This window comes from Atheta coriaria, unplaced genomic scaffold, assembly GCF_025399875.1.
Source record: "Atheta coriaria isolate IRGN ID8LTWV9N9 unplaced genomic scaffold, Caltech_Dcor_3.1 hic_scaffold_1_pilon, whole genome shotgun sequence".
NCBI classification, from domain to species: domain Eukaryota; kingdom Metazoa; phylum Arthropoda; class Insecta; order Coleoptera; family Staphylinidae; genus Dalotia; species Dalotia coriaria.
The window spans coordinates 6892047-6918622 of record NW_027045443.1 but is presented as its reverse complement, the minus strand read 5'-3'; the positions used below and the strand labels follow the sequence as shown (position 1 = coordinate 6918622).

Below are 26576 nucleotides of genomic sequence, written 5' to 3'. Positions count from 1 at the left end.
CAAACAAACGCGCCGCTGCAATAAATAAAATCACTTGAGAGTAAAAGTTGCGCAACGCATTAATTCGCTGACGCGTGTTATGCGGTGCTCCGATTAATAATACAGAATGCGATCGTTGGTCGAATTAGCATCTCAGCAGCAAAACATGTTTATGCTATTCGGATAACGCGATACACGTGATATGGAAGAATCGCGCGCTCGGAATGCGTCCACTCTTAATATGAAAAGCGAAGAAATCGCGCGGCGTGTCAATAATCCTCGCGTCTCAGACAGCGACGGCGATGGCGACTAAGTGCGCGCTGCGCAGAATGGAAGTCCGAGCTTGCTCTTGGTTGGTCTCGTTGGTCGCGATCGAACGAGCGGCTCGTCCGGCTCGCCCGGTACAATCAGCACTCGCGGTGGATGCTTGGTGACGAGTCGCATACCATAGCTAACGGTACCCAGCCTACCTGGCCTCACCTCGCCGTTGCCCACCTCAGCCGCACCGCGCCGCGCCGCTTTACTCAGTCACTCTTCACCTTTGCGAGGCGCGAGCTGGCTTGCTGGCTTCTTTGCCGTGTGAGTGTGTGTTGTTCTACGGGCTCAACGGCGCACGTCGCGCTTTGAGAAACTGCCTGCGTCGACGCATTTCGCTCCTCGCGCTGCTTCCCCGACGTCTTCGTCGCGTTTTGCGTCGTTTCACGCGCGAAATATGTGAATTACGAGTGTGTTTCTTCGAGTGATTGTTCAGTGGTAAACTGCTGTTGTTGTGCCCTCTCGAAGACTCGGACGCATTGGGCAACTTTCGTGGTGTGCGCAAATATGACTTAAGTCGCTGTCGGTGCATTGCCACACCGCTCCGGACGCAGGGACTTCAATGCCGCTCGGCGAGCGAAGGCGCACTTCAAGCAGTAAGGCGATTTATACACTCTATGTATGTTTCTTACGAATTTTCACAGACATCGTCTTCGGCTCTCTGCCCAACCTGTGGCTACAGATAATATTTATATGGTGGTCTGGCCACATACGCTTGCATTGAAATCACATGCATGTGTGTAATTTCTAAACATTCCTTCCACATTCCACCACGTTTACGTAATAGCCAACCGATTTAATCGTGCGTAATGTTAATGCAACTCCGCTCGATTTGCATCCCGATACTGCGCGCGCCCAAGAACGATTGCGAACTTCGCGATTCGCACCGCTCGCATATAAGTGGATGTTGATGATGTTGATTTTACATCAACTCCAATACAGTTACCCAGCGCCTCCTCAATGAACCGTAAAGAAACCTTAATTCGAGGAGACGATTTTCCAGAAAATGCGCGCGGCGTGGAGCCACATTAGTCCAACGGTCAGCATTTAGAAACTAGGATCGACTAATCCGCAGCGTAGCCGGTGCTTATGCACTTAGGCTACGAGTCTAGACCGATAATTAATATGCAATTAATAAACTCATTAGGCACACTTCTCCATTGCCTGCCTGCCCGCCTTTAAACGAAAAATTTCAAATTCCAGCGTTTAAAAACGTTCGTTTTATTCAATGTATGGCTAAGCAACATTACAACATTCGACTACAGCGATGCAGAGAAAAATTGAGTATTACTTCCTAATGATCACTTGTTAATGGCATTTTAAAACATTTTAAATACATAGTCATAAACGTCATGCATGTAAATGGTGGAAATTTGAATGTAATTGAACTCAACTAGATATATACCTAATGGTGTTGGCGCACATTTCTATCTGCATTCGCCAAACTTTGCTGAAATGAATCTTGGATGACAAGACATGGAGTTATAATGGAGCGTAGATTCAATGATCAAAACAATAGCACATTGTTGTTGTTTGCTTTCAGCGCTACAGCCGAGGTTTATGATTTAAAATGCCCGCATTTTAATTAATTTATACGCACATTTACAAGCTGGAAAAATAGTTTCGATTCCCCATGTTCGTGTGGTATAAACTGGCGGACAAGACTTAATTATATCGACATAATTACCGGGCATTTGTTGTTGGTACGTTAATTGATCAAGCGTTTTATCTCGCGCGTCTTGAGAAAAATGAATGAAACGAATGGTCGACTGGAAGTATTTACTTTCACTCGCATTGTTGCTCTGGATTTTTGCAAATCTTTGCGAGTCAAATAACAACATAACACATCCATAGATCGTTTGTCATAGATCCACGTCTATCATCTTCTTCTGCTCGGCTTGAGCGATGTTGAGTAGTGTCGTTGAACGAAGGTGGCACTGTTCATTCAACGGTAATAGTATTTAGCAACAACTGAGCAAAACAAACACCCGTATTATTGAAAATTGGGAGCTTACGGACACACAGCCTCATTTATTTCACATTCTTTGAGATTTCGTACTTTCCGCACATTGCAATGTGCTGAGTAATCTTATATTGGTTTCTTTATTATGTTTATAAATTCAGCGCCGAAACAATTAATTTGAGTGTTTAACATTCCATTACGATTGCATATGCTTGTGCGGTTTGTTCCTTTATCTGTGTTTGTTTTCTTAACAAATTAATATTAGCTTCGATTAATGGAAAGTTTATTGTGTGCTTATATTTTTGATATTTTCAATTTCATGATTATTCAGGTGGTAATTTGGACATGTAACTTCAATGCCTAACAAAAATACTGATTTCATTGATACACAGATTACGTGACATTTCATTATATAAATGGTGTTATTTTTCGGCCTGTAATAACATTGAAAGTTAAATTTCGACCATATGACACTAGCGTTTAATGAGTATTAGCATTGACATTCGTCTGCCATAGCGCTCCAGACAGACAACATATGGCAGGGCATCGCAACACCATTCGGATTGTTGTTGTGCACAGGCGAGCAGTGATGATGACATGATATAATATTCACGGATATAAATAAAGCGCTAATGACATTGAAACTGCTTTCGTTGTCGTGGTTGGTGATGAGCAGGCACCAAACACATTCGATTTGTTTTTCGGAATTGTCATGCAATTTTGGCTTCACGTTTCGTTCTCCGAATACATCAGCAGCACCCAACCATCTTCAATTCGCGTCATGCTCAAGTCGCCCGGAGTAGAAAAATATGTGTAGCTAGTAGATGATAATTATTAACGTATTTTTATACGTATCCCATTATTAGAAACTGTTTGGTCTTCGTGGCCGGTTTGTGGAACACCGAACTCCGAAGTCGGACAGGTCGCCGGTTTGTGCGTCGCGTTCGAATTTACGCATGCTGATATTCAAATGAATGTGCAGAGAGAAAAGTTATAAATATTTAACGCGCTGAGAAGACGAGCGCGCTGCCGTTGTTTATTTTGGTACCACGAATTGTACAATTAGCCGACACGTTCGACGTTTTACTCGCTGACCCGACGAATATTTCATTGACGATTTCTAGTCGTTACAGACAAACATCACAGTCATTCGAAATGCGCTTTCTGGATTTGAATATGAGGTATGCCTCTTTGAGTGAATACCAAACATGGTTCCGATTTAGCGCAAATGTGTCACATTGCGGTGTGGCACTGATTGTTGTTTTCTACACATACAAAAGTATACGCGCAAAGGAGCGCAAAGGACAAAGTCAAACTTAAATTCTAAGCGTTTGAGTCATAGCAAAGTGCGAGTAGGTATATTATGCTATAAAATAAATTGTCTTTGACTATACTTCAATCGTTTGTATGCCAAGCACACGCGTCAATACAGGGTGTGTCTTTTGTTATGCCAAACTCGTGAAATAGCATTGGTGATCAACGTTAATAAACAACCCAAACAAAATTCCTCCATAAATTTCACCACGCCGCCTAGCGCGGACAATGGCGATGTGAAATAAGCACAAGCACGGTCGTTTGAAAACGGCAAAATTTCAATTACTCTCGGCAATTAAAAGCATTCATTCACCTCCTTAATAAGTTATGAAGATATTTTTGCAGGAACTCGTTCGAATCAATCCGCTCTCTTCATAGCAACTCAATACTTGCAGACGAAACGCAAAAGCAATTTGGCTCATTACTTTCATTCTTCGTATAGAAACAACTACGCAAATGTCGACGATAGATCAGATGTGCAAAGCATCGCGAAGCAATGCAAAACAACCTTGATGACTATTTGCCGGCATGCTTCGGCTTGCATCTGCGTCTCTTTGCCAGTTGTTTCTGCAGCGTATCGAGTACCGAACATAACGTAACAATGTAATCTATGCTATAACATTGACTGCGGTTGGAATGGAATTCAAACGAAACGTATTTAATAGCGAAGTTGTGTTGGATCACATTGGCTGCAATAATGGCGCGGCGCGACTCTTGAGCAATTAGAAAGTCCAATTCATAACAAAACATAACCAATAGATATATAACGCATAATTGTCGCATTTTTATGATCAGTAAACGACTGGTATTGTCGATTGAATTTTGGACGTCATGGAAATTTAGATTTTACTTGAACTAAAAGACATATCCAATCCTGTTTTAATAACGGACTGGTGAATACCTAAAATATTTTCTCATAAGTACTATTTTTACCAGGATTGTAATTTTCTTTTTAAATGAGAGTACAGAATTAGCCTTGTTCACCGTTTAGCACTATTTGTTCCTTGAGAAAGTTTTTAATTGTATTTTGATTGATCTTCTAATAAAATTGTAATTTACTTCTAAATGGATTCGAATACTTCTCTGAGTAACAAGATGGAAGTGCGTGTGTTTTGACTTTTCAAATTAGTGAAGAATTTTTCGTTTAGGTTTTAAAATCATCAAAGTTTTTACCTGATCACTTTAAAAATTTCCTGTTATTTGTGGTAGTTGGTTATGACGTAATTTGTGTTATCTGCTGATATTTTTTGCGAATTTGTGAAGCGTGAAGTTGGAAGTTGGTGAGCGCAATCGACTGGATCAAACAAGAACTCAAACTTCCGTGCGTAAGTTTCAAGAGTTCATGATAAGAAATAAGTTAATTAACTATGTGGATGCCAAGAGTGTGCACAATTAGCCGTACGCGCCAAATTCAATCAAAATTGGTGAACTAAGGCTTTGATTCAATTGTCATTTGTGCGTATTGGGTGTGAAAATAACAACCGTGATGTGTAAAAATGAGAATAGTTGGTACTGGTTTTCCGGTAAATGAAATGGGACAGGTTTTTGTAGTTGGTGCAGCGCAAGCAGACCGAGAATGGATTCATATTGCTATTGATAAAGTGGCTGCGCCTGAAATGTTTTAACCACGTCTCTTGGGAATTTGCCTGAAGTGTTGAATTCGAGGATATTTATCTCGCACAGAACTGAATTGAACTACATAGTCAATGGACCAATGCTGTTATTGATAATATCATGTCTTTTACTAATTGACTTTAATTATTTGAATACTACTAAAAGTATTTAAACTTAAAATATATTTAGGAAACAATGATATACTTATATTTTATAAATACATACTGAAGTACAAACAAAAGACTCAATGAATACAAGTTTCAATCATTGAATGATCCTGTTAAACCTTAGATTGTAATTTGTTGTAGCTCTTAATCTTTGTTATATCAGAGATGAATTTAAAGTAGTTGTTATAGTATTAATTTGATTCTATAAATGGAGTGTGCATAATCATCCGTGATTACCGTTTAGCACTATTTGTTCTTTTAGAAAGTTTCTAATTGTAATTTTGATTGAAATCCATCTTGCCGTGAACCAACAAATGTATGAATACATTTATGATAATCTCGCTGTTTTGATCAACGGATCAAGGCAAACATTTGATTTTTACGAGGACAAGGAATATGCTTTCGTGTAGTGCATGAAACAACCGACATTTTTATTTATAGGCATATTCTTGCATCGACAAGATTGGCCTCAAATTAAGTCCAAATGCGTGCACATCAACACGCCTTCCTACCAGAAATGTTTAAAGACTTTGAACAACTCAGCGCCCAGCGCATCGACGTCCGCTTTTACTTTTTTCATCTTCTACTCGTTTACATACACGCCAATGCAGTTGTACTCCTTTCCTCTCGTAGTGTGCGTTGCGCGCTAAATGAAAAACGCTTTTCTCTTTTCATCGGGCACAATATGCGCTACGACGAAGGCAAATAATAAAGGAGATTGGAAACTTTTGCATGCACGATGATCGTTCTGCATTTAATGACGCCAATGTTGTTTTACACCAATGACAATTTTGGTAGCAAATTCTAAGCTGGTACATTTTAATTCCAGATTTACGGGACTGAGAGGAAATTTGCTTAGCCATCAACGCCATCATGGAGCAGTGGAATACCGGCGATTTGATCTGGTTTGATCCGGGCATAGGCCATTGGCTTCCGGGCGAGGTCCTCGAGTGTCATAAAAGCGCCAACGTCCTCACCGTCCAGGCCGTAATCAATGCCAAGGTATGTCAATTATAGTCACCTTCCAGATTGCACGCAGCACACACCAGCAGACCGCGGTTTCTTCTTTCCAAGTTGCGGTCCGATGGAATGTCAATATCTAGGCGCAGCCTTCGTTTCCAGTAAAATAACACGAAACTCGAAGGCTCGCCAAGAAATGGCACACCACGAAATCTATTTTCGAACCGAAAACTAATAACAGAAGCTCGTCTCGTTCGCGTTCGTCGTAATTGGCGTTGTTCGTCGCCACGTAACTTTAATTTGTCGCGATTTGCAAATCCGTGCTTCGCTTCCGCCCGAGCACCATCTCTGGCCAGCATGCATGACATGCGTACACATATCATACACAACCAAAACCGACTAATCATTTCCTCGATATGTTAAGTAAAGCTCATGCGATTAAGTAATCAACATCTACTAAATATCACTTGTCCGCGCGGTGTCCACGCACGTTTGGTCGGTAACGGTGTTTAAATAGCATCAGGAACAGTTGCAAACGTGAACCCATTATTAATAATCAAAGCGTGCCCGGTACCAGTGCAACAAGCCAAGTGTACCTCTGCCTTAAATGTGGCTGCGTGCGTAAACAGAAAATACAAAACCGTCCTTGCGATCCGGGTGGGCACTACCTCGTCGCGACGGTACCACTAACTGAATTATGGCGCGCGCGTATTCTTCAGGTCCGCGCACGCAACACTAATAATTTCATTTCTCGTAATGCCAACTTGTAATGTCAAGCATTTGAAACTGTTCATGAATTACGAATGTCATGCACGAACTACATTTGGAAATGTTAATTTCTGTTTGCCATCTGAGGTAAACTCACACATTAATTATTTATCGCTAGTTCCACTTAGAATCGCTTCCAAGAGTATTAAGTTTTTGTTCGTTTTAAAGTAGTTAAAATTGTACTAGCTTTTCATTCATGATACCAGCCGTCGTTTGTTCGTCGTACTAATCCTTAAATAATGATAAAGTCGTATATTGTAAACGTACATACATACACATCTGTGGCGCTTTGTACGGCTCTGCAAATTTGACGCGTGAAGTTGCCTCACAGACAGACCTCGCTTGCATATTTTGCGCATGGATGTGTATTCTGGCGCTGGTACTCCGCACTCACTTTGGATTATGAGTTTTAACGAATGTAAATGTTGATGAACTCACAATAAAGATGTTCTCACAATTGTCTTCTTTAAAATGACCTCAATTTGGAATGAAATGTCTACAGCCTCATAGAATAACATCAACTTTTTGTGTATGCACCCCGAAAATGTTATGACTGCACATTTCGGTGCACAATTGTCAGATGGAAGCATTGCGGCAATAAGTATTTCACAATTTGCGTTTCGTGTATGTTCTAATTGATCTACTTCATTCGTTCGCGAGTTACAACAGCCAGTCGAAAATGATCAAAGAAACGGAAATTACAATATGTGAGACCATTACTCATTTGAATGCTTTCTCTTATTTGTAGTTCACATACACATTTTGTACCTTCGTTTTCTACGTATTAACCTGAATTTGACTAGTCTTGAATTTGATTGCTGAAGTAATTTGCTGTGAATATTACAGCCACAGACATTTGCGTTGACCAATGGAGAAGGTTCTGTTCGCCTGCGCCAAGACTTGGGCACTATGGGCGTGGAGGACATGACGCAACTCAACGACCTGCACGAAGCGGCACTCTTATGGAATCTAAAATTGCGATACGACCGGAATTGCATTTACACGTACGCCGGAAGCATCCTCATCGCCGTGAATCCATACCGTATGTTTGACGCCAGCTATGGTATCGAGGCAGCGAAGCGGTATAAGGGAAAACTAATCGGGTCGCTGCCACCGCACCTCTTTGCGCTGGGTGCGTCCGCCTACGCGGCCCTGCCAACTTCGCAGGTCGTCGTCATAAGCGGCGAGAGCGGCTCTGGGAAGACGGAGAGTACCAAGCTTGTGATGCAATATCTAGCAGCGGTGGCGCCTAGTGCTCCTCGGGGACAGGCTCTGGTCACCGAGCAGATTCTGGAAGCGGCGCCATTGTTGGAGGCGTTTGGCAATGCGCGTACCGCCCGCAACGATAACAGCTCTAGGTTCGGCAAGTATCTGGAGGTGTACTTCAAGAATGGTGCCATTGTGGGTGCGCGTGTCACCCAGTACCTGCTGGAGAAGTCGCGCATCGTCACGCAAGCACCTGGCGAGCGCAACTACCACGTGTTTTACGAAATGCTAGGTGGCCTTAACACAACGGATAAACAGAAGTATGGCCTGGTTAGCGCTGACAAGTACTTTTATCTGAACCAAGGCGGCGGTGATTGTAGTCCTGGTCATTCTGGCTCCGGTTCTGACTGGGGTGCCTTGACTCGGGCTATGCAGGTATTAGGCATTGGCGAGGCCGAGCAGGAAGGCATTATTAAGGTGTTGGCTTCCGTGCTGCACTTAGGCAATGTGTACTTCCATCGCCGGCAGCTGAGGCACGGCCAGGAAGGCGTCGAGGTGGGCTCGGATGTGGAAATCAAATGGGCGGCCCATCTCTTGCAGATTTCGCCATCCGGATTGCAACGCGCGCTCACGTCTCGCATTACAGAGGCGCGTTCCGAGCGCGTGCACAGTCCGCTGAGCATCGATCAAGCGTTGGATGCACGAGATGCGTTTGCAAAAGCCTTGTATTCGGCGCTGTTCAATTGGCTGGTCACGCGCGTTAATTCGATTGTGCAACGCGGCGGCCTCCACGACGCCGCTAGGATTTCCTTGCTGGACATATTCGGCTTTGAGAATCTCTCGGAGAATTCATTCGAGCAACTGTGCATCAACTATGCATCCGAATCGCTGCAACTGTACTTCAACAAACATGTATTTAAACTGGAACAGCAAGAGTACGCCAAAGAGCGTCTGGAATGGACGAATTTAACTTGGAATGATAATACACCCGTCATTCAACTACTGGGGAAGAAACCGGTGGGCATTTTACATCTTCTGGATGACGAGAGCAATTTTCCAAGGGCATCTGATTCTTCGTTTTGGAGAAGTGCCACTACAATCACGCGCTGAATGAAAACTATTGCAGACCAAGGGTTGGAGCACGAGAATTTGGCGTATGTCTTATAACACTCACATCTATTTTTGTTGATCATAATGTTTTATTTTAGATTCGTCACTTTGCTGGGCAAGTGTGGTACCAGGTTGACGGATTCCTCGATAAAAATCGTGACGTGCTGAGACCAGATGTTGTAGAATTACTAGCTTCTAGCAAGGAACTTTTAGTTTCTAATATTGGCAAACCATTGTTGACTCAAGCTCAAACCAGAACTTTGCCACGAGGAGCCAATGGCAGATTTGTTACTATGAAACCAAGAACCCCACGGTTGCAGCAAGGTATCGTCAATCTAACTTTTTTATACCATATTAACAGCAATTATGTGTGACGTTTTCAGATTCAGCGACAGTTTGCAACAACTTCTAGAATCTATGTCCAGATGTAACCCTTGGTTTATTCGTTGCATCAAACCTAACAACGACAAAACTCCAATGCGATTTGATATGCCAGTTGTCCTAGAACAACTTAGATATTCTGGCATGCTAGACACAATCCGAATTCGCCAGTCTGGATATCCTGTTCGAATGAAGTTCCAAGATTTCGTCGATCGATACAGGTACTTGTTACCAGGCAAGATTCCTCGGGGTGCACCATTCCGGGACTTATGCCGCGCCATTTTGGAAAATAGCGCTGCTACTGGAACAGCTGGTCCTGATTATCAGTTGGGTGCCACTCGAGTTTTCCTTCGCGAAGCCCTTGAACGACAATTGGAAATTTCACGTGGTGAGCAACTTCGAGACGCTGCACTCGTATTGCAGAAAAATATTCGTGGTTTCTTGGCAAGGAAACGCTTCGTCAACGCGCGCAATAGTGCCGTCACAATTCAGAAGCACTGGAAAGGATACAACCAGCGCAGGAAGTACAAGACAGTGCGTAAAGGTATAATTAAAGCACAGGCATTGCACAGAGGTAAACTCGAGCGCAAACGTTTTAAGGCCAAGAAGGTGGAGTACAAACGACGCATGGAGGTTGAAAAATGGCACAAGAACGTGCCAAGCAGCGCGAACAGAGAGAACTGATGCAACAACAGGAGATGCAGCAACGTGCAAAGGCGCACAAAGTGTCCGTAAATCACCTGGAAATTCCTGCTGAATTGGCATTTATCTTTTCCAAACTGGACGGTTATAATCCGCCGCATACCGAGCGCAATTTGGTCAAAGTTGTGGGAGGAGTTACCGGTCAGCCTCCAAATATTCCGCTGCCATCTGGGTTGAATCAATTTGAGTTCGCCAAGTTTACGTCTGTTTACTTCAAAGGTTCCGACCTTGGTGTCAAGAAAGAACCAATATCTACTCCGTTCTTGTCTAAAGCCGCTGCTAGAGATCAAGACTTCCAAGATGCCGTCGCGCTCTTTAAATTAATCTTGCGCTGGAGCAATGACACTCAATTGACCGGCGCCCGCGAACGAGCACTCGCCGATTACATCGTCCATAAAGGATTAAACTCGCGCGGTCTGCGCGATGAACTTCTTGTGCAGCTGGTGAACCAATCTTGGCGCAATGAAAATGCCGATCGCGTTTGGCAATTAATGTCACACTGCTTGAGTTGTTTCCAACCGAGCCTTGCGCTGAACAAATATCTATTGCGATACGTCACGGATCATTCACCAGCAATCTATAAGGAGGGTCTACAGAGGAAATTAATGCGCGGATTTCAGATGTCGCCGCATTCCAGAGCGCTCCCTCCCAGTCTGCTTGAATGGCGCACTAATCGTCAACGATCCAATATGGCATTGCCGCTTACATTAGCCGATGGAAACGTTGCTACCGTGACGGCTGACTCATGGACCACGTGTGAAGAAGCTGCTAGCATTGCCATAAGCACCTTGGATCTTCCGTAGACGGCTGGAGCATTGTTTTGGATGATGCCGGCGCTGTTACCGATTGCAATGGTTACGATTACGTATTTGATTTAGTATCAGAGTTAGAACTTTATCCATCTTTCCCTGTGACGCGTTTACCATTGTTGAAAACGGGCATTCGACGGTTTGCTCCCGTTGAAGTTGATCATATGAACACACTGATGAGGCCTCAAGTTCCGCCTCCGGAACCACCAGCACCCAGAAAAGTATCTCGACAACAATCCAACTCGCCAAGTACCAGTCATCAAAACGCATCTCGAAAGTCATCGGCTCAGGATTATGCTGAATCTCCACGTCATACCAGCACGCCAGCAAGAAAATCCTCACACGAAGCTTTGTCTAGAAGTTCAGCGCTGAATGAGCGATATTTTGATATTGAGAAAGTGCGTTCAAGGAGTTTGGACAATCTACTAAGTGAACCAGAGCCAACGAATCTGAGCGAGTTGGGTCTCAGTCAAAGCCGACTGAACGATCGCTATCACTCAGTGGAGCAATTAGCACCTATTAAACCCGTGCTTGCAAATACGAATTACAAACAAGACATCGATTTTGAATATCCAGATATATCCAGCATCAGTACGAGCAATCGTGGTGGACCACGTTATATCAAGAGTCAGTACAGCGGTAAGAAGGCCCCGCCCGGATCACATTCCAGCCGTGCTCACATTGAAAAATCAGAGTTTGCCGTACGTAGCTCAGCCATGTCCGATACTAGTGAAGCACCCAGCTTAGCCAGTCATGTACGTCGTGTACGTGTACCCAGCCAGGCATCAGATGTTGACCAATTTTTAGATGAGCTTTTCAGCCCCGTATTGGATGGCAATTTGGATGAACTGAGCGACGCACGCTCGTTGGCCGCGAGCATTAAAGGCGGTGGCGATAAAACTCAACCTCAAGGCAGTTCCGCACTTGACAAGGAAGTAGAAACGATTACAATGCAAGGAACTGAAGGAAACGTTGATGATTATATCAGTGATTTGTTTAGACCCATATTTGTTAATGAAAGTATTCGCACCTTGACGGAAAACACAACTTAGTCGAAAGTATTAAGGGCGGAGGCACTGCTCACCAACCAAATGGCAGTGGAAACACAAGTTTCAACTATAATGCTCCAGTAGTGAGCCCACAGCCGATGTTGATGCCTATGCTGGGGTCTCCACCAGATAGTTTTCACAGTGTGTTCAATGGTCAAAATATGTCCCTTCCACCCAATGGTGATATAGCGGCTTACCAACAGAATCTACAACGCGCTTTTCTGCAATCAGCAATGGCGCAGAATATTCAAATTCAACAGCAGCTGTTAGCGCAGAACCAAGCTTTGCAACAACTCCTCACTCAGCAAAATCCAGAGGAGGGTGGTCCACAAACTACCAGAGCTCAGATTCATCAACCGTCCAGCCCAAATAGAAAATCCAGTTTTAATGGAAATCGTAAAACAAGTTCACCCAGCGATTACAAGTTGCGAAAATCGAGCATTGAAATTAAAAGTGGCGTTCCACCACCGCCTCCAATGCCGCCACCGTTAGACAGTACGGATCCATCGGGTACGAGACCATTTTTAGATCCCTACGGACGTGCTAAGACGGTTCGTATTGAAAGTGGAGATGGCCACCACCAAAGGATGGCACCAACGTAGAAAATGGTGAAGATTTTCTACAATTCAAAATGCGCCAAAATCAGAGAAAAGTCACCCGAATAGAGAGACAAATGGCCACTCTGCAAACGAATGGGAAGAAATTGAATTTGAACCTATCGTAAAGGAACCCGAAAAGAAAGCCTCAGCTAAGAGGAGTTTCGATATCGGGGCAAATCGGCCGATACCTGGAAGCGTTGGCAAATTGAAACTTAGTTCTGAAATGCGTCAACGTCTAGAACAAGTCACCGCAAACCACTCTGTGCGGTCTACCAGCAGCAAAGTTGAAAAACCTGCACGTGTAGTCAATAAATTAGAGGATACCAGGAAGATGATGCTAGAGCAACAGCTTGGTGGACGTTGGGGTGAATCAGTTGACGAGTCCAGCGGTCCACCAAGTCCCGTCACACCATCACAAGCCCGCAAGTCACCTGTACAACAAAACTGGAATAATTGGAAGCCTGGTCCGCCGCCGCCACCAATCGGTCCAAATTCTCTGCCTCCAGCTCCAAGCGGACCAGCACCGCCACCACCCGTACGTCCCCATCAACCACCACCGCCAAATGATGTTCGAGAGTCCTTCATGGCGCAGAGACAAGACCGGGACACGTTTGGAGTGCATCAAAATAAGGCAGTGATGAGCAACAACTCCAAAAGGAATTCATTTAGTGCCAATTGGGATATTCAAAGCAATATCACGCAGGACACCCAGGACGATGCCACTAGTTGGGCGAAGGATATTGATAAACACGACGGACGCATGTCTCGCGATAGCTGGGAGGAAGGAGATGGCGATATTCGACGCGTGAGCGCCCTGCTGAGCAACCGTTGGAACGATGACCAAAAGGCCAAAATACGCAGTGAGCCAAGTGAAAGGCCAACATTTAGAACGCATCAGTACAGCAGCAAGGTTGAGAAAGAACGCGAAAAGAAACATTCGGTTTCAACCATTTCGAACACGGACAAAAATGATGGAGGTAAACTACGCACAACATGTTTTTTAAATATGTACATATTAATAACGCCTGACTTTCTTTTGTTTAGAATGGCCCGAGTTTATGCGTCCGATTAAAACGCCACCGGCATCAAAGTCACCAACTCCCGTTCAGAAAGAAGTGTCCCTTTCGCCGAAAACAACATCAAGGCTTCTTCCGCTAGGGACCTCCGCATGCATCACTTATAATCGCGTGTCTTGGCATCTTCGCGTGCGCAAAGAAGTATTCAGCCCAACCGAGCCTCTTGGTTCACCAAATGCACTGCATCTCATTTTCTGCCAAATCGCTGCCGATGTGTTCGGCATTACCAGCACGATAAGACTAAGCCAAAGCGAGAGACGTGCAGGCGTAAGCATGCTTACCGGGTATGGAGTCACTGCGGAAAACATCAATTCGTCGCATCGCGCCAACGTCAAGCGGCAAGTTATCGAATTGGCGCGCACATGGCCATTGTATTTCGCCAGGTTCTTCTTCGTTTCTGGCGCTGCTCAAGTATGAGACACCTATGTGCAACTGACATCGGCTTATTATGACTTATGGAATTTGCTTACAGTTTTCTGATGTGCAACTGTTTGCTGTTTCCCATTGGGGCGTTCATCTGGCCAAACTTGACAACGGAGGACTTCAAGTCATCCGTAGCATTTCTCTCAGCGAGATCACTTCCTGCATTGCACCTAGACCAACTACAGTCAACATAGAGGGTGCCCAGGGAGAATCTCCTTGCACGCTACCAGAGCGCAGCAACTCTCCGAAATGGTCACGAAGTTCTGCACTGAAAACAAAAGGTGAGTGTTAAAATTCGTGTTTTTATTTTAATTTCTATGTTTTGGTTTTAATTAAATGCTTCTGCCGATTTTACACAAATACCGCAAGCGAAAACTATAATTAAAACCACTCAAAAATAGCACAAACGTAAATATAATAATGGATTGAATCTTTTAATCGTTTTAATTGCAAGCGCTTGAGCGTCATGCAAGTTGAGTGCACTAGTCGATCAGGTTAATTAATGTGGTTGAAAATTAGACTTTCAGAATGGCAATAAACCGAGCGCGCCATAAAAAAAACACGGCAATTAAACGTTAAAAAGTATATAAGTATTCTAATTGCTTAATATGCTCTAGTAACTTTTTCGAAGCACCAATATTCGCACTGGCAGATTTCAAAGCTCGAACCATGAAAAGAAAAAATGGTTATCATTAAAATTCATAAACATAACATGTATTAATACAGTTGTGATTGGCTGCAAGAATGGAAAACTGAGCGAGGAAAATTACTTATTCCATCCGGTATTTTCATTCGCTCAACAAACAACTTGAACTCTTACTAAAGTTTAATTGTGATTTAATACTAAAACATACACATGCAAATTGTTTAATAAACAATTAATGCGTACAATGACGTGTTTTCAGAAAGTAAGAAAACAGAAAGAAGTAAATTGACAATTGTCACATAAGAGTTTATTGCCACTTTTATTTAATCGCCATAATTGTCAAGTGCCTCTAATTCTTATTTTTTCTACGCTTGAAAATTTCTGTGCGTTGCTTTTTGTTGGCGTTTTTGTTTAGAGAACAATAACGCTTCCTAAACAAGTGAAAAACGTCATATAATGTGTAGAAATGACACGGTCGGTGTACCCCGGTTTTACATGAACACGCCCATACATTTAGTCTGCAAATTAAAACGACATTAAAATTAACAAAGAATGCTCAAGTCGGGCCAAGAATGAAGTGCCTAGGACCGAGTGAAATACAAATTGAAGCCAAAAGTTGGCTGCGAGAAATTAGAATTGAAACTTAAACATTTCAAAGGTGTTTATGGCTACGAGGAAACCGTAAATGGAGATAATTAATTATGCATTTAATATTTAATTGCTAATAGCGCGACTTGCATGCGAGGAGGCACTGCAGAGCGTGTAGTTCGGAATACATTTAACCCAAATAATTGCTCATTGCTTAAACTAAATACAGTGATGTTCCGCGCTTCCTCTTTGTCTTCATCGCTGCACATGAGTTCCATCTTTGCTGGCATGTACGCCATTGTGCAACAATGGTCAACACTGGGTTAGTGTGACTATTAGAGCTTGATTTAAGCGTCGGCAGTCGTGAGGACCTCGTCGCTCATTAACAGTACTCGGCGTTTACGACTGCCACCACCATCGCGCAAACGAGCGCGGAGAGGCGCAAGGTGTGCGAGGTGCGAATGCGTCTGCCGAAGAAGCATCCGCGCCGGCTGACCGCGACGGACACTCGCCCGCCGCTCGCCTAGTAGTCTCATTTTGCATCGCGCCGCGGGCCGATTTTCACGTACGCAGCGGGCACCGCGTGATGCCGCATCATGACGACCGCGACGTACAAGAGTTTCAAAGACTTGTCCATCCGGAAGAATTTCAAGTCGACCTCACTGGACAGCCTCGCCAATTCTTCCAACCCTTCGGATTGCCAGAGTGACGACAGTCACGATTCGGACTCAGATTCAAAGTCGAAGAGCTCCTTCGCTGTGCAGTGTGAGGTGTACGCCGAGAACAACTCATTTGCGAGCATCCGCTCCTGGACGAAGTCGGACAGTTCGGAGGCATCTATTGAGTACGACGAGAAAAACCAGCGGACAAGCGTATGGAAACGATTCCCGAGGAGTGCGCGGAGCCGAAGGTGTCCGTCAAAGAGATTCTCGCGCGTTTTGAGAATCTCAAAAGGGCAAGCGTGAGAAGGCCCAGGACGATGCTGCTGCCAACGCTAAGGAATCCACACAATCATCACAACAACATCCTGCTGAAACCCTGCTATGTGTACCCAATGTCATCCTAGACAACTTCAAGAGCTGCAGTGATGAGTTTACGAACAACAATAGTGTGAACAGTAAAAGAGTGTTGGCGCCCTTTCGGGTCAAATTAAGTACGACGAAGAGAAGCAGGATAAATGTGTTGACAAGCCGAAAGAAAAAGAGAAGGACAAGCGGGACCTTAACAACAACAGTCACAGTCACTCTCACAATCATTTTCGGAATGGATCGCACGCCAGCCGAACGAGTGATAGTTCCAAGTCTTCAGTGGGCTCCAACCAAGGGATGCAAATGAAGGAGATTACCAAGGTCTTGGAGGAACCTGCCGTCTTGAAGCCGCAGTGCGTCGAGTTAATTAAAAAGCCAAAGATAAAGTTTCCAAAGAGTTTAATAACAATGTGGACGAGGTACGAGTAACTGTCGATAATTGTATGTTGCAATTAACACATTACAATCGGTATGACATCTGCGCAGATTCGAATAAAAACGCTGCCGGTTATTTTAAGTTGTAATCCTACATCAGTCTGTCCAGGAATCTATCTTTCTTTCAAGCTACCTGCAAATTCTATTTCAAATTGAAACACAGTTATATCACAAAATTTTTGTTCTAGAAATCAATTTCTTTCCTGATTTTATACTTCATGCATGCGTAATAATTAAAATCCTATTAGCGAATAAAGTAAATATCTAGAAAGAAAGATAGAAGTCCGAATGAACGCTTGTAATATTCAAATGATGTGGGCATAAGTTAACTATATTGTTGAAGTTATTGTATGAAGTCTATCGGTAGGAAACTTATCAAGAGCAAATTGTAGGTATGAAGCCATTCGACCATTGATTAATCCGCGGCATAACACGCCGAGTGTGTTTGGATACACGTTACTCAAACATTAATTTGTGCCGGCGCGAATCGAACAAATATATTCTCATTAAAGATATAAAGTGAACCCAGCAGACTATAGTTAGCGGCTTGGGCCGACTCGGCATTCTGCGAAACACGCAATCATTTAATTGCATTTAATTTACAGTAAAATCGCCGATGTATAAATGCGAACGATTAACATTTTTCCGTTCGTACCGACGTTCGCCGTGATGCGTCTTGAATACGCATTCTTAGAGTCAATAACCGTATGTTGCTGAAGACGCGCTACAATACATTGCACATGAACGCGAAACTTTTGAAGTAAATATTTTTGCTAAAAATGCGGAAGTATTATAAAATATGATCAAATGTATTATGCAAAACTGGAATACTACATTTTATGCACTATAATAACCTTGTTGATAGTATTGGTTAAGATAACTGAGCAACTTTATTTTTGTTGCGGTGTCGTTGCACTGCAGATGCACTTTCTCCGCGAAAATGCAACCCGTTGCAAAAGTTTGATTGGCGTATTGATTGATGCATCAATACGTAAAAGGGGCGAAAGCATCAGAAATGAAACTCGTTCGTTTGGTTTCCAGATACAGAACAAGTCGCCGATTCCAACCAGGATTCCGGCGGCCATCAGCATCAGCCCGGAACGCACTGAGACAAATACCACCGTTGTCGCGCAACAGGAGTCTTCAAGGATGGTAGCGCGCGGCACTGGCGCGCAATCGCCTTCCAGCCCGCCGCCCCCATCCGGCAAATACTCTCTGATGCAATTCGCCATGCAGAACTTCCGTCAAACATCCGAGTAAGTTAAATTAACCAATTCAATCGCTGCAAATCTTAGAGTGCTCGTTCTTCGTGCTGATTCAGGCGCATACATAAATAATACATCAGACATGTAGAAGTGGGTGGATGGACGAGCGAGGTCGGCATAACACGCATTCCTGTGCAAATGCATTATTGTTGGAAAATTAGAAAGCATGATTTTCTGTCAGCTATGTCAGTTTCTATGTCTGTATTTAGCGAGTGCGCTTTATCTGGTTCTCGGTGTTTGCTGATTGTGAACTCGCGCATGCTAGTTGTTCTAGCTCATTTCGACATCTCGTTTGCGAACGATTTATGGCGATGAGACGTGCGCCAGAGTGGCAATCGAGAGTTTACCACGGTTGGGGTAACATATAGACGCATGGTTTTCGGACGATAAGCTAATAATTGAATGCTGCGTGCGCAAATGCGTTTTCAGTTACATTTTCTCAGCGAGAGTCGCTCGACTTAATCATGTTTTTTTTCGCAACGAATTCTTTGTGTCGGCGCAGTTGCAACATCTGTTGCATTGTAAATCGGAGTATGGAAGGTCGAACTCATCGTTTCGAAATAACGCGCTTCTTCAAGCGATTTATGCATTATGCCGACGACTATCAATACACATTTCCTGTTATACCCGCTTATATCATTCATCTTCGAGCTGCAATTGCAGCAATTCGCATGTTTGATTATAGCTTACGTGAAACGGACTGCCATTCTGGTAGCCGTGTAAAAGCGAACCCAAACGGCACCGGTGTTCCTGCCATTCTTACGCAAACTGTTTTCGGTTGATGGAAATTAAAAGACGGCTTGTCTTACAAGTACAACGCGAGCATCCAAGTTGAAACTTTTTCAAACTTTCATTCGAGATTCCGCCGCCGTCTAATGCGTCTCCATTGTAATAGACTAGTGTGGAATCATTGCCAAAAATTCCGTCATAACTCGACCGCTAGAAATCAAGCAATTTGACTTGCCACCTCAGTGAAATTTAAACAGAAGGCACACACACACACGCGCTCCGTCTTGTTCATTTACGAAACCAAAATGCGAAGAAAAGAAAAAGTGTTATATGCTCGCTCGTGTGTATTCGTTACAGAAAAAGAAATACAATAGCTTGGTGTTCCCATACGGTTGGGAATAAAATAATAATACCATACGCGATGATTCTCTACGTATTTACATTATTTGGCGCGTTCGTAACTAAGCAATTGTTCGTTTGATTCTAAAATCGCTCCAGTTCTTCATTTGCCATCGTCGAGGATGCAACGACGGTTAAATGATTTACTTACACGACGATTACGTGCGCAAGTTTCAATCAGGTTTTCCAAGTTCCGAACCAAAATGCTTCGATTTGTATCAAAGAAGGTTGGAAAACGCATAAAATAATCGCGCGTGTTCGGGAATATTCGTTTCAACAGTACTTAATTTTGATTCCTTCTTCAGGTTGGAGCTGCTAAAGATGGACTCTTCCCTGAAGTCCAAAGAAAAGCGCAAAGAGTGGACCTGGAAACAGCAAACCGATTTAGTCAAGTGGCAGGCCAATCCGATCGACGGGCCCTTATTGAAGTTTGAAGAATCTGATCTTGGACCTTTGGCGGTAGAGTGCTTTGAATGCATTTTGCGATACTGCGGTGATCTACCACTAACACCTGAAATGTCCGAAGTCAAATGTGTTTACACTGTGTTAATGGTAAGCAGGTCTTGATTGCATGAGAAACTTGATACCATTTTTGGATTTCTTTGTTGTTCCAGCATTGTCATAAACACTTCCAGCTGCGTGATGAAGTCTACTGCCAGCTGATGAAACAAACCACAAGTAACAAGTCAGATTCGCCCGAATCCTGCCAGCGTGCGTGGAGATTGCTGTCTATTATCGCAGCATATTTTGCGTGTTCAGATACTCGGACCATTCCTTATCGAACACCTTGGTAGTGCTGCCAACGACCGACGACGAATCTGTCATGGCACTGCAGCTGTCTGTTTGGCGAATCTCCGCAAAACCCAAAGGTGTGGAGGGCGTAAAATGTTCCCTCGGTGGAAGAAGTGACCGCTGTAAGCGCGGGTCGTAGCGCACGTCGACAAATCTATCGTCTTCCAGGCGGTGCTGAACGAGTGGTCAATACCCGATGCAGTACTGTGGTGGCTGATGTCATCAATGAACTTTGCGGACTCATCGGCGTGACCAGCGAGGCAGAACAGCAGGAGTTTAGCTTGTACTGCATTGTCCAGGGCGATGCGTTTACAATGCCTCTCGCTGCTGATGAGTATATTCTTGACGTGACGACCGAACTTCACAAGGCCGCGCAGCCGTTCTACCTGATCTTCTGCCGGTCTGTGTGGTACCACAGTCTGAAGCATGACGCTAGTCCCTGTACACAGAGGTGTTGTTCAATCAGGTCGCGCCTGATTACCTCGAAGGTCTCTTACTGCGCCTGGCCAACCCCAACCTGCCACCCAGCATTATCCGCGACATGTCATTAATCGCCTCTCTACTGCACCGCGCCGCCGACCTGAATCATTCACCCACGCTGAAGGAAGTGAAGTTCCTGCTGCCGAAACCTGTGCTGGGTTTACGCGAGCCGCGACCGCCCCAATGGCTTGCACTGGTGCAGACCAGCTGGAGTCAGGCGGCAGGGTTACCGGTTTCCCGCGCGAAGCATCGAGTCTTGCAGGTGTTGAGCAACTGGCAGCTCTTTGGCAGTTCGTTCTTCGCAGTTAAGCGCGTTCTTGGCGGTGACATCGATAACTGGCAGGAGCACATCTTAGCTTTAAATCGAAACGGGTGCATTTCTTGGACATGACCACACACGAAACAATTCACCACTGGCCGTTCGCCGAAGTCATCTCCACCAGAAGGTGCGCTCGGAGGATGGCGCGTTGTTCCTGGACATGAAGTGCGGGAACTTGCTGCAGCAGCGGGTTACCCGCTTGCAGACGGAGCAGGCGCATGAGATTTCCAGATTAGTCAGGCAATATATTACGTTAGAGCAGGCCAATAGCCCGCGAAGTCCCAAATAATTCAAGTGAAAATACTCATATCTGGCGAAAGCGAATGTATATATCTTCTATATCGTTGCATTGTATTACTATTATATGTTATACTTTTATATGTACTTAAGTGGAGTTGCAAAATTACGTTAACAGTTAACTTTACATACTTTTTCGATTAGATCCGCGCATAATTTAATAATGGGCATAGATTATCGTTTAATATTAAGCATTTAATATTCTATATATGAAATTGTGGTGTTTGTAATCTTCCAATTATTTTCTGAAAAACCTTTAATATAACACATTTTGGGTACTTTTCATTTGATCTATATTTCAGGTAACCGACGTATTTTACCTTTACATTTTAAAACCGGAAATGTGGATGTAATTTTGAAATTTTCATTTCGCATCATCAATACAGCGCAAAACTACAACAACTGCGCCAAACTATTGCCGCATGCCATTTTATTTTTACACTCAAAACTAAAAAATTGTCTACTTCCTTCAGGCTCCAAAACCTTCAATCCAGTTTAAATTTTAAGTATAATTAAACATCTGCACGATTATTATGCACGTTTTCAAGCAGTTTCACGATGTTTGCATAGATTTTTAGAATAAAATTAGCCAGTAAATATTTGTTGTATCTTTAAACATTTATATCATGCAAGCGAAATATTGTCGCTTATATTTTTACGAACACATTTGGCATTAATGCATATGTAGTTGTTACCCAATTCTTTTACGCATTAAACGGTGAATTGCTTATTTGTCCCACCGCGCAAGTAACCCATCACCAGTTTCTACATCACTGGGACTACTCAGTGTGCGATGACTTGTCCGTCCACTAGTTGCCGAAAACCGACTTTTTTATCAATAATTATTATAAAATTACGTCCAACTCTGCACATCGTCATCTTGTGAAAATGTTTTCTCTTGTCTCAATAAAATATATCGCATTGCCGTGCAATAAATGATCATTTTAAAGACAAATAGTACCAAAAAACGTACCAGAATTGCACAGAGTGCGGCAGAACAATTTATGCGTGCATTAGAATTAATTCACACTCAAATTATTAAGCACTGCGAACTGGAAGTGTTCGAGATCACCTTGAAGCCTCACCAGACGATAGCCCCTGCCACCAACTGAACCATCTAGAAGTATTCTTTGATTTAGCACAATCTGATATATATATGGGCAGGTCCATTAATTCTACACCTTAATAGTACACCTCAAAAGAAGACTATCCTGAAAATTAGGGCTCGATATATTAAAATTCGGCCGTTGTAAATTTTTTTTAATTTTCAAAAAATGTGATTTTTCACTGATTTTATATAATTTATATCTCAGCTTCTATTCAATTTAAAGACTCCTAATAAACGGCATTCTTCTCAGTATTATCAACTTATATCGGACTTAGCTAATTGCCTCTGACTAACTAACTGTTTAGGTTAAATTTTACCTATTGGTAAAACACTATTATATGTTTTATCTTGTTATGTTTTATGTTAACTTTTTTCTCTGAACATCAATTTGCTTCAACAAGTGTAGGAAATACAAGCTCGAGAACATTGCTCTAATTTTTGAGGAGTTCTTAAAGATATAACAGAGCAACTTTCCTGAAAATTTGAATGTGATTTATTACTTTATTTCAAGAGCCTGACATTGTAGGAGTTATTGGAAAGCGAGATAAAAGAGACACGGGATACGAAAAGGGAAACATGAGGACTTTAAAGCAGTCGCCTTTTGCAAGTATTATCCTGCGAAAGATTTGTTGTGAGTACATTGGGCTTCATTTCCTACAACTCAGCAAAAACTTATTGTCTTAAAGAAGATCATTTTCCAGTTTGCCCTATTTTATTGTTGTTATTGCTCTGGCGGAGGATCTGTTAATCTGTTGCTTCATTGTGCGAATACGCCTTTTAGCAGGATTAAAGATTAACGAAGGAAGACTTTTATCTTCACTGTTAAACTTAACATATGTTCGTTGCTATTCTCATTACTGCCACTACTGGATTTATATGAACGTTATAGCTCCACCTCAAAATACACGATAATACCAGGATCAATATAAAATCATAATTTTTTAATCTATGTCTTGTTGTCGCGGCCGACCAATGAGCAGCAGATGACAGCCGGTTAGATATATTGTTCGTGATAATTTTCTTTTGTTGTAACATTACCTGTTCGTTCCTGTATTATATAAAAATCTATACATTAGTAAAAACAAACTAGCTGCAAATTCATGCAAGTTTTTAACGGCTTAAAATTTCGAGATTTATTGTTCTCGTTATTTTAGTTGTTTTATCGCGATTTTGACCCTTTCAACAAAACTTAAAATAATCACAACTGTCCATTATGCAACCTCAGATAAAATTGCATTTAAAAGTTCAAATCAGCAAGCATAATTAATATAACAAATTTACTTTGATCAAATCAATTCATGCACATGATACTTTATAACAAAATTTCAACAATTCTGCAAAGGTTATAAAAATAACTTAAATGTATAAAAATGTTCAGATAAAATTTAGTGAAAACTTGATTTGGTCAACATCAATCAATTATTTATCATTTATGAATAAATTAGATTATCTACAAAGTTAAACACCTAAAGGACAAGGAATCTCTTCTTCATGATCTTTGTGTAGCTTTCCAATTTGTTTCACCAGTCCTATCAGTCCATTGAGGTCTTCTTCACCATTGCTGCGCGTAATTTCTATATGTTTCTTGATATTAAACGAGACGTTCTTCTTCTTCATCTTTTTGTGCCCTTCTTGTCCGCGTCCGAATCAGCGTCATCGCTAACCTGTTCCTGTTTGACTGGTGGGAGCGTTCGCGCTTCATTTGTTTTATTTTCTACATCGCCACCGATACTGCGGCTCTTTTTCCGCTTTCGCTCCATCTTCGGACAACCTTTGTAATAGTCATCCAGCTGCTGCCAGCGGTTCTCCCATAACCGCTTCTGTCGTTCGGCAATATCCGCATGTTTCGCAATGAATTCGGTGTCCTCGGGCAGAAGCAACTCCCAACCCTTATTGTGTCGTAGGCGTGCCACTCCAAGGAAGATTTCTTTCACCTCCTCAGTGGGCAGACGAATGGTTTGACTTACTTTTCGACGCTCTACGAAGTCGTGCTTTGTGAACTGATACAGCTAAAAGAAATTAGATTTGCAACTATTGGAATCTACGGTACTGTTATATTATATGTTTACCACATAATCGCGCGCTTTGCACATTTGTTCGGCTGATACCCCACTGATTGCTGAGAAACTATTCTGCGGATAGAGGATCTCAGACTTGGCCACCCAATTACCCCGCACAAGGACTGCAACTTGCGGCAAGCTCTTGATTACAGCCTCATGCGTTACGCCTTTGCCAGATATCAAAAGCAGCATTAGCTGTTGAAATTGGATCATTTTTGCTTAAAAATAAAACAATAGTATATATTCCGGCTACTCTTGAGAGCATTTGCAATCGGAAATTAAAATAGTTTAAAAATCGATAGCCAATTGCTGCCAGTGAATTTGTTTTATTGGAAAACACAAGAATTTAGCGCACATAATCGAAAATTATTTCTGATTAACTTACTATCTTTCAAAAGTAACCTGCACTGTTCCTGCACAGGTAAAGATCGAAGCGAATGCAATGATACTACATGTGAAGGTAGGGATGGTGTAATAACAGCCTGCTCCTGATCATCTGGTACCAATAATTTAAGATATTCTGTCTTGTTAATCATTGATAATTGCCCAGTGTCTTCCATGTTTTCACAGTATAATTTATGAATTAAATAATCATGGTCTCTGTTCTTATTTGAAAGCCACTTGCATTGCAGCCAATTCTCTGCATGAATCTTCTCCTGGAGTTGTTTATATGTCATGTCCTTTGCACGCAAGTTTTTATCTATTTCATTCCTAGCAAACTTGACAGTCACAGCCTGTGCACTAGTGCTAGCTTCAGCTAAATCAGTATTTCCATCATTGTGATCCTTTTTCTTCTGTTTTATACACATATCTATAAAATCTAATGAAGGTCGCAGCTGTATGTAGGCTTCCAGTGGTGTAATGTGGAAATCCTTCCCATTGTACACACCAATTGCATACTTTGAGGTATCCACCATCACCTTGGAAGATTTGTACACAAGCTTACTAAACATGCGACTATTACATGATTTATCCTTTTTCTTATCCTTGGAATCCTTCTCAGCATTTCGAATCAGTCTAGCTAGGTCTTCAGCTCGAATGCTATCAAAATTACTTGATTGCGAATTAATGGCCACATCCAGCTTTACTACCTTGTTCACCGGCTTCACGCACGCCTTTTGAATACTCACTCTTGCAGATCCCTCAGGTAGGAGAGGATATTGAAAAACGTACAGTTGTTTGGACATACGCTTGGAAAGGTAAATGGGTATCTAGAAAAGTACTGATGAAATCACGTGTTGCTAACCTCAAACAAATTATTTACTTCTTCGAGTATGGGATCATCGTCGTCGGGAGGAAAGCCGTTGTGCATCTTGGCCATGCCGAGGTGTATCGCACTAATCACAGTTTCTTAATTTAAGTTAAATATCTTATCTGCTATATGGTGATCATTGTAGTGTGAATGAAAGTTCACTTTTCACGCTTAAAACCATTTAAACTTCAGATCAAACGTAAGTTGACACTGGCGCGCATTGTTGGCATTCTGACATCAACAACGGAATCTGTATATTTGGTTGTATAACTACATATCCGAAAAGTTCGAATATTACGTGCGCAAAACTCTTTAATTGCAATACGCAATATGTACAAAACATAATTAAATCACAAATTTGATTTCTTTTTAATCTCCTTTTTAAATTAATTTTAAACAGACAGTAAGTCGGTTAAATGTAGGTACATTCTTTTCAAAATTGCCTTGTTATACATGGTGTCATTTTTTGCACTGATATTGATGAATTGCATTGATTCAAATTAGTAAATAATTCTAATTATCATGACAAATTGATCGATGTTATTGTTATTGTGACACAAGAATGTGAGCACATGTTTACAGCCTATGCGTACGTTATATTTCCCGTTAATCATTTGTTGAAGTTACACTATTAGACATTCCCCGTAACACCGCAATCCACTTTCTTTTAATGATAATCACCACTATCTTGAAATTTAAATATAACATTGTATAAATTCGCCGAAATTCCTTTATTTTAATAC

The 26576-nt window shown here is 42.4% G+C and overlaps 2 protein-coding genes across 3 annotated transcripts; one reads left to right on the top strand and one right to left on the bottom strand.

The window, feature by feature from the left end:
• The first annotated feature begins 290 nt into the window (after window positions 1-290).
• Window positions 291-21691, top strand: Myo10A (Myosin 10A). Its single transcript, XM_065311726.1, is given in 22 exon segments — window positions 291-890; window positions 6182-6354; window positions 7927-9364; window positions 9367-9440; window positions 9495-9709; window positions 9780-10417; window positions 10420-11262; window positions 11265-12323; window positions 12326-12895; window positions 12898-13002; window positions 13005-13913; window positions 13981-14423; window positions 14485-14632; window positions 14635-14732; window positions 18186-18388; window positions 19831-20077; window positions 20140-20285; window positions 20287-20405; window positions 20408-20755; window positions 20758-21168; window positions 21171-21236; window positions 21239-21691. Coding segments are annotated over 21 exon segments (8376 nt in total). The 5' UTR covers window positions 291-890; window positions 6182-6225; the 3' UTR covers window positions 21406-21691.
• A 2092-nt stretch (window positions 21692-23783) lies between these two features.
• Polr3E (RNA polymerase III subunit E) lies at window positions 23784-26064 on the bottom strand. 2 transcript variants are annotated; one of them, XM_065302742.1, is made up of 5 exons: window positions 25846-26062; window positions 25712-25792; window positions 24967-25634; window positions 24591-24799; window positions 23784-24530 (listed from the first exon to the last, which is right to left on the bottom strand). In XM_065302742.1, exons 1-5 carry the CDS (start codon window positions 25863-25865, stop codon window positions 24135-24137), a joined length of 1374 nt encoding a protein of 457 aa, XP_065158814.1. In that variant the 5' UTR covers window positions 25866-26062; the 3' UTR covers window positions 23784-24134. The 2 variants fall into 2 exon arrangements, with proteins under 2 accessions (XP_065158814.1, XP_065158806.1); XM_065302734.1 differs by having other exon boundaries at window positions 24967-25792; window positions 25846-26064.
• Between the last annotated feature and the right edge of the window lie 512 nt (window positions 26065-26576).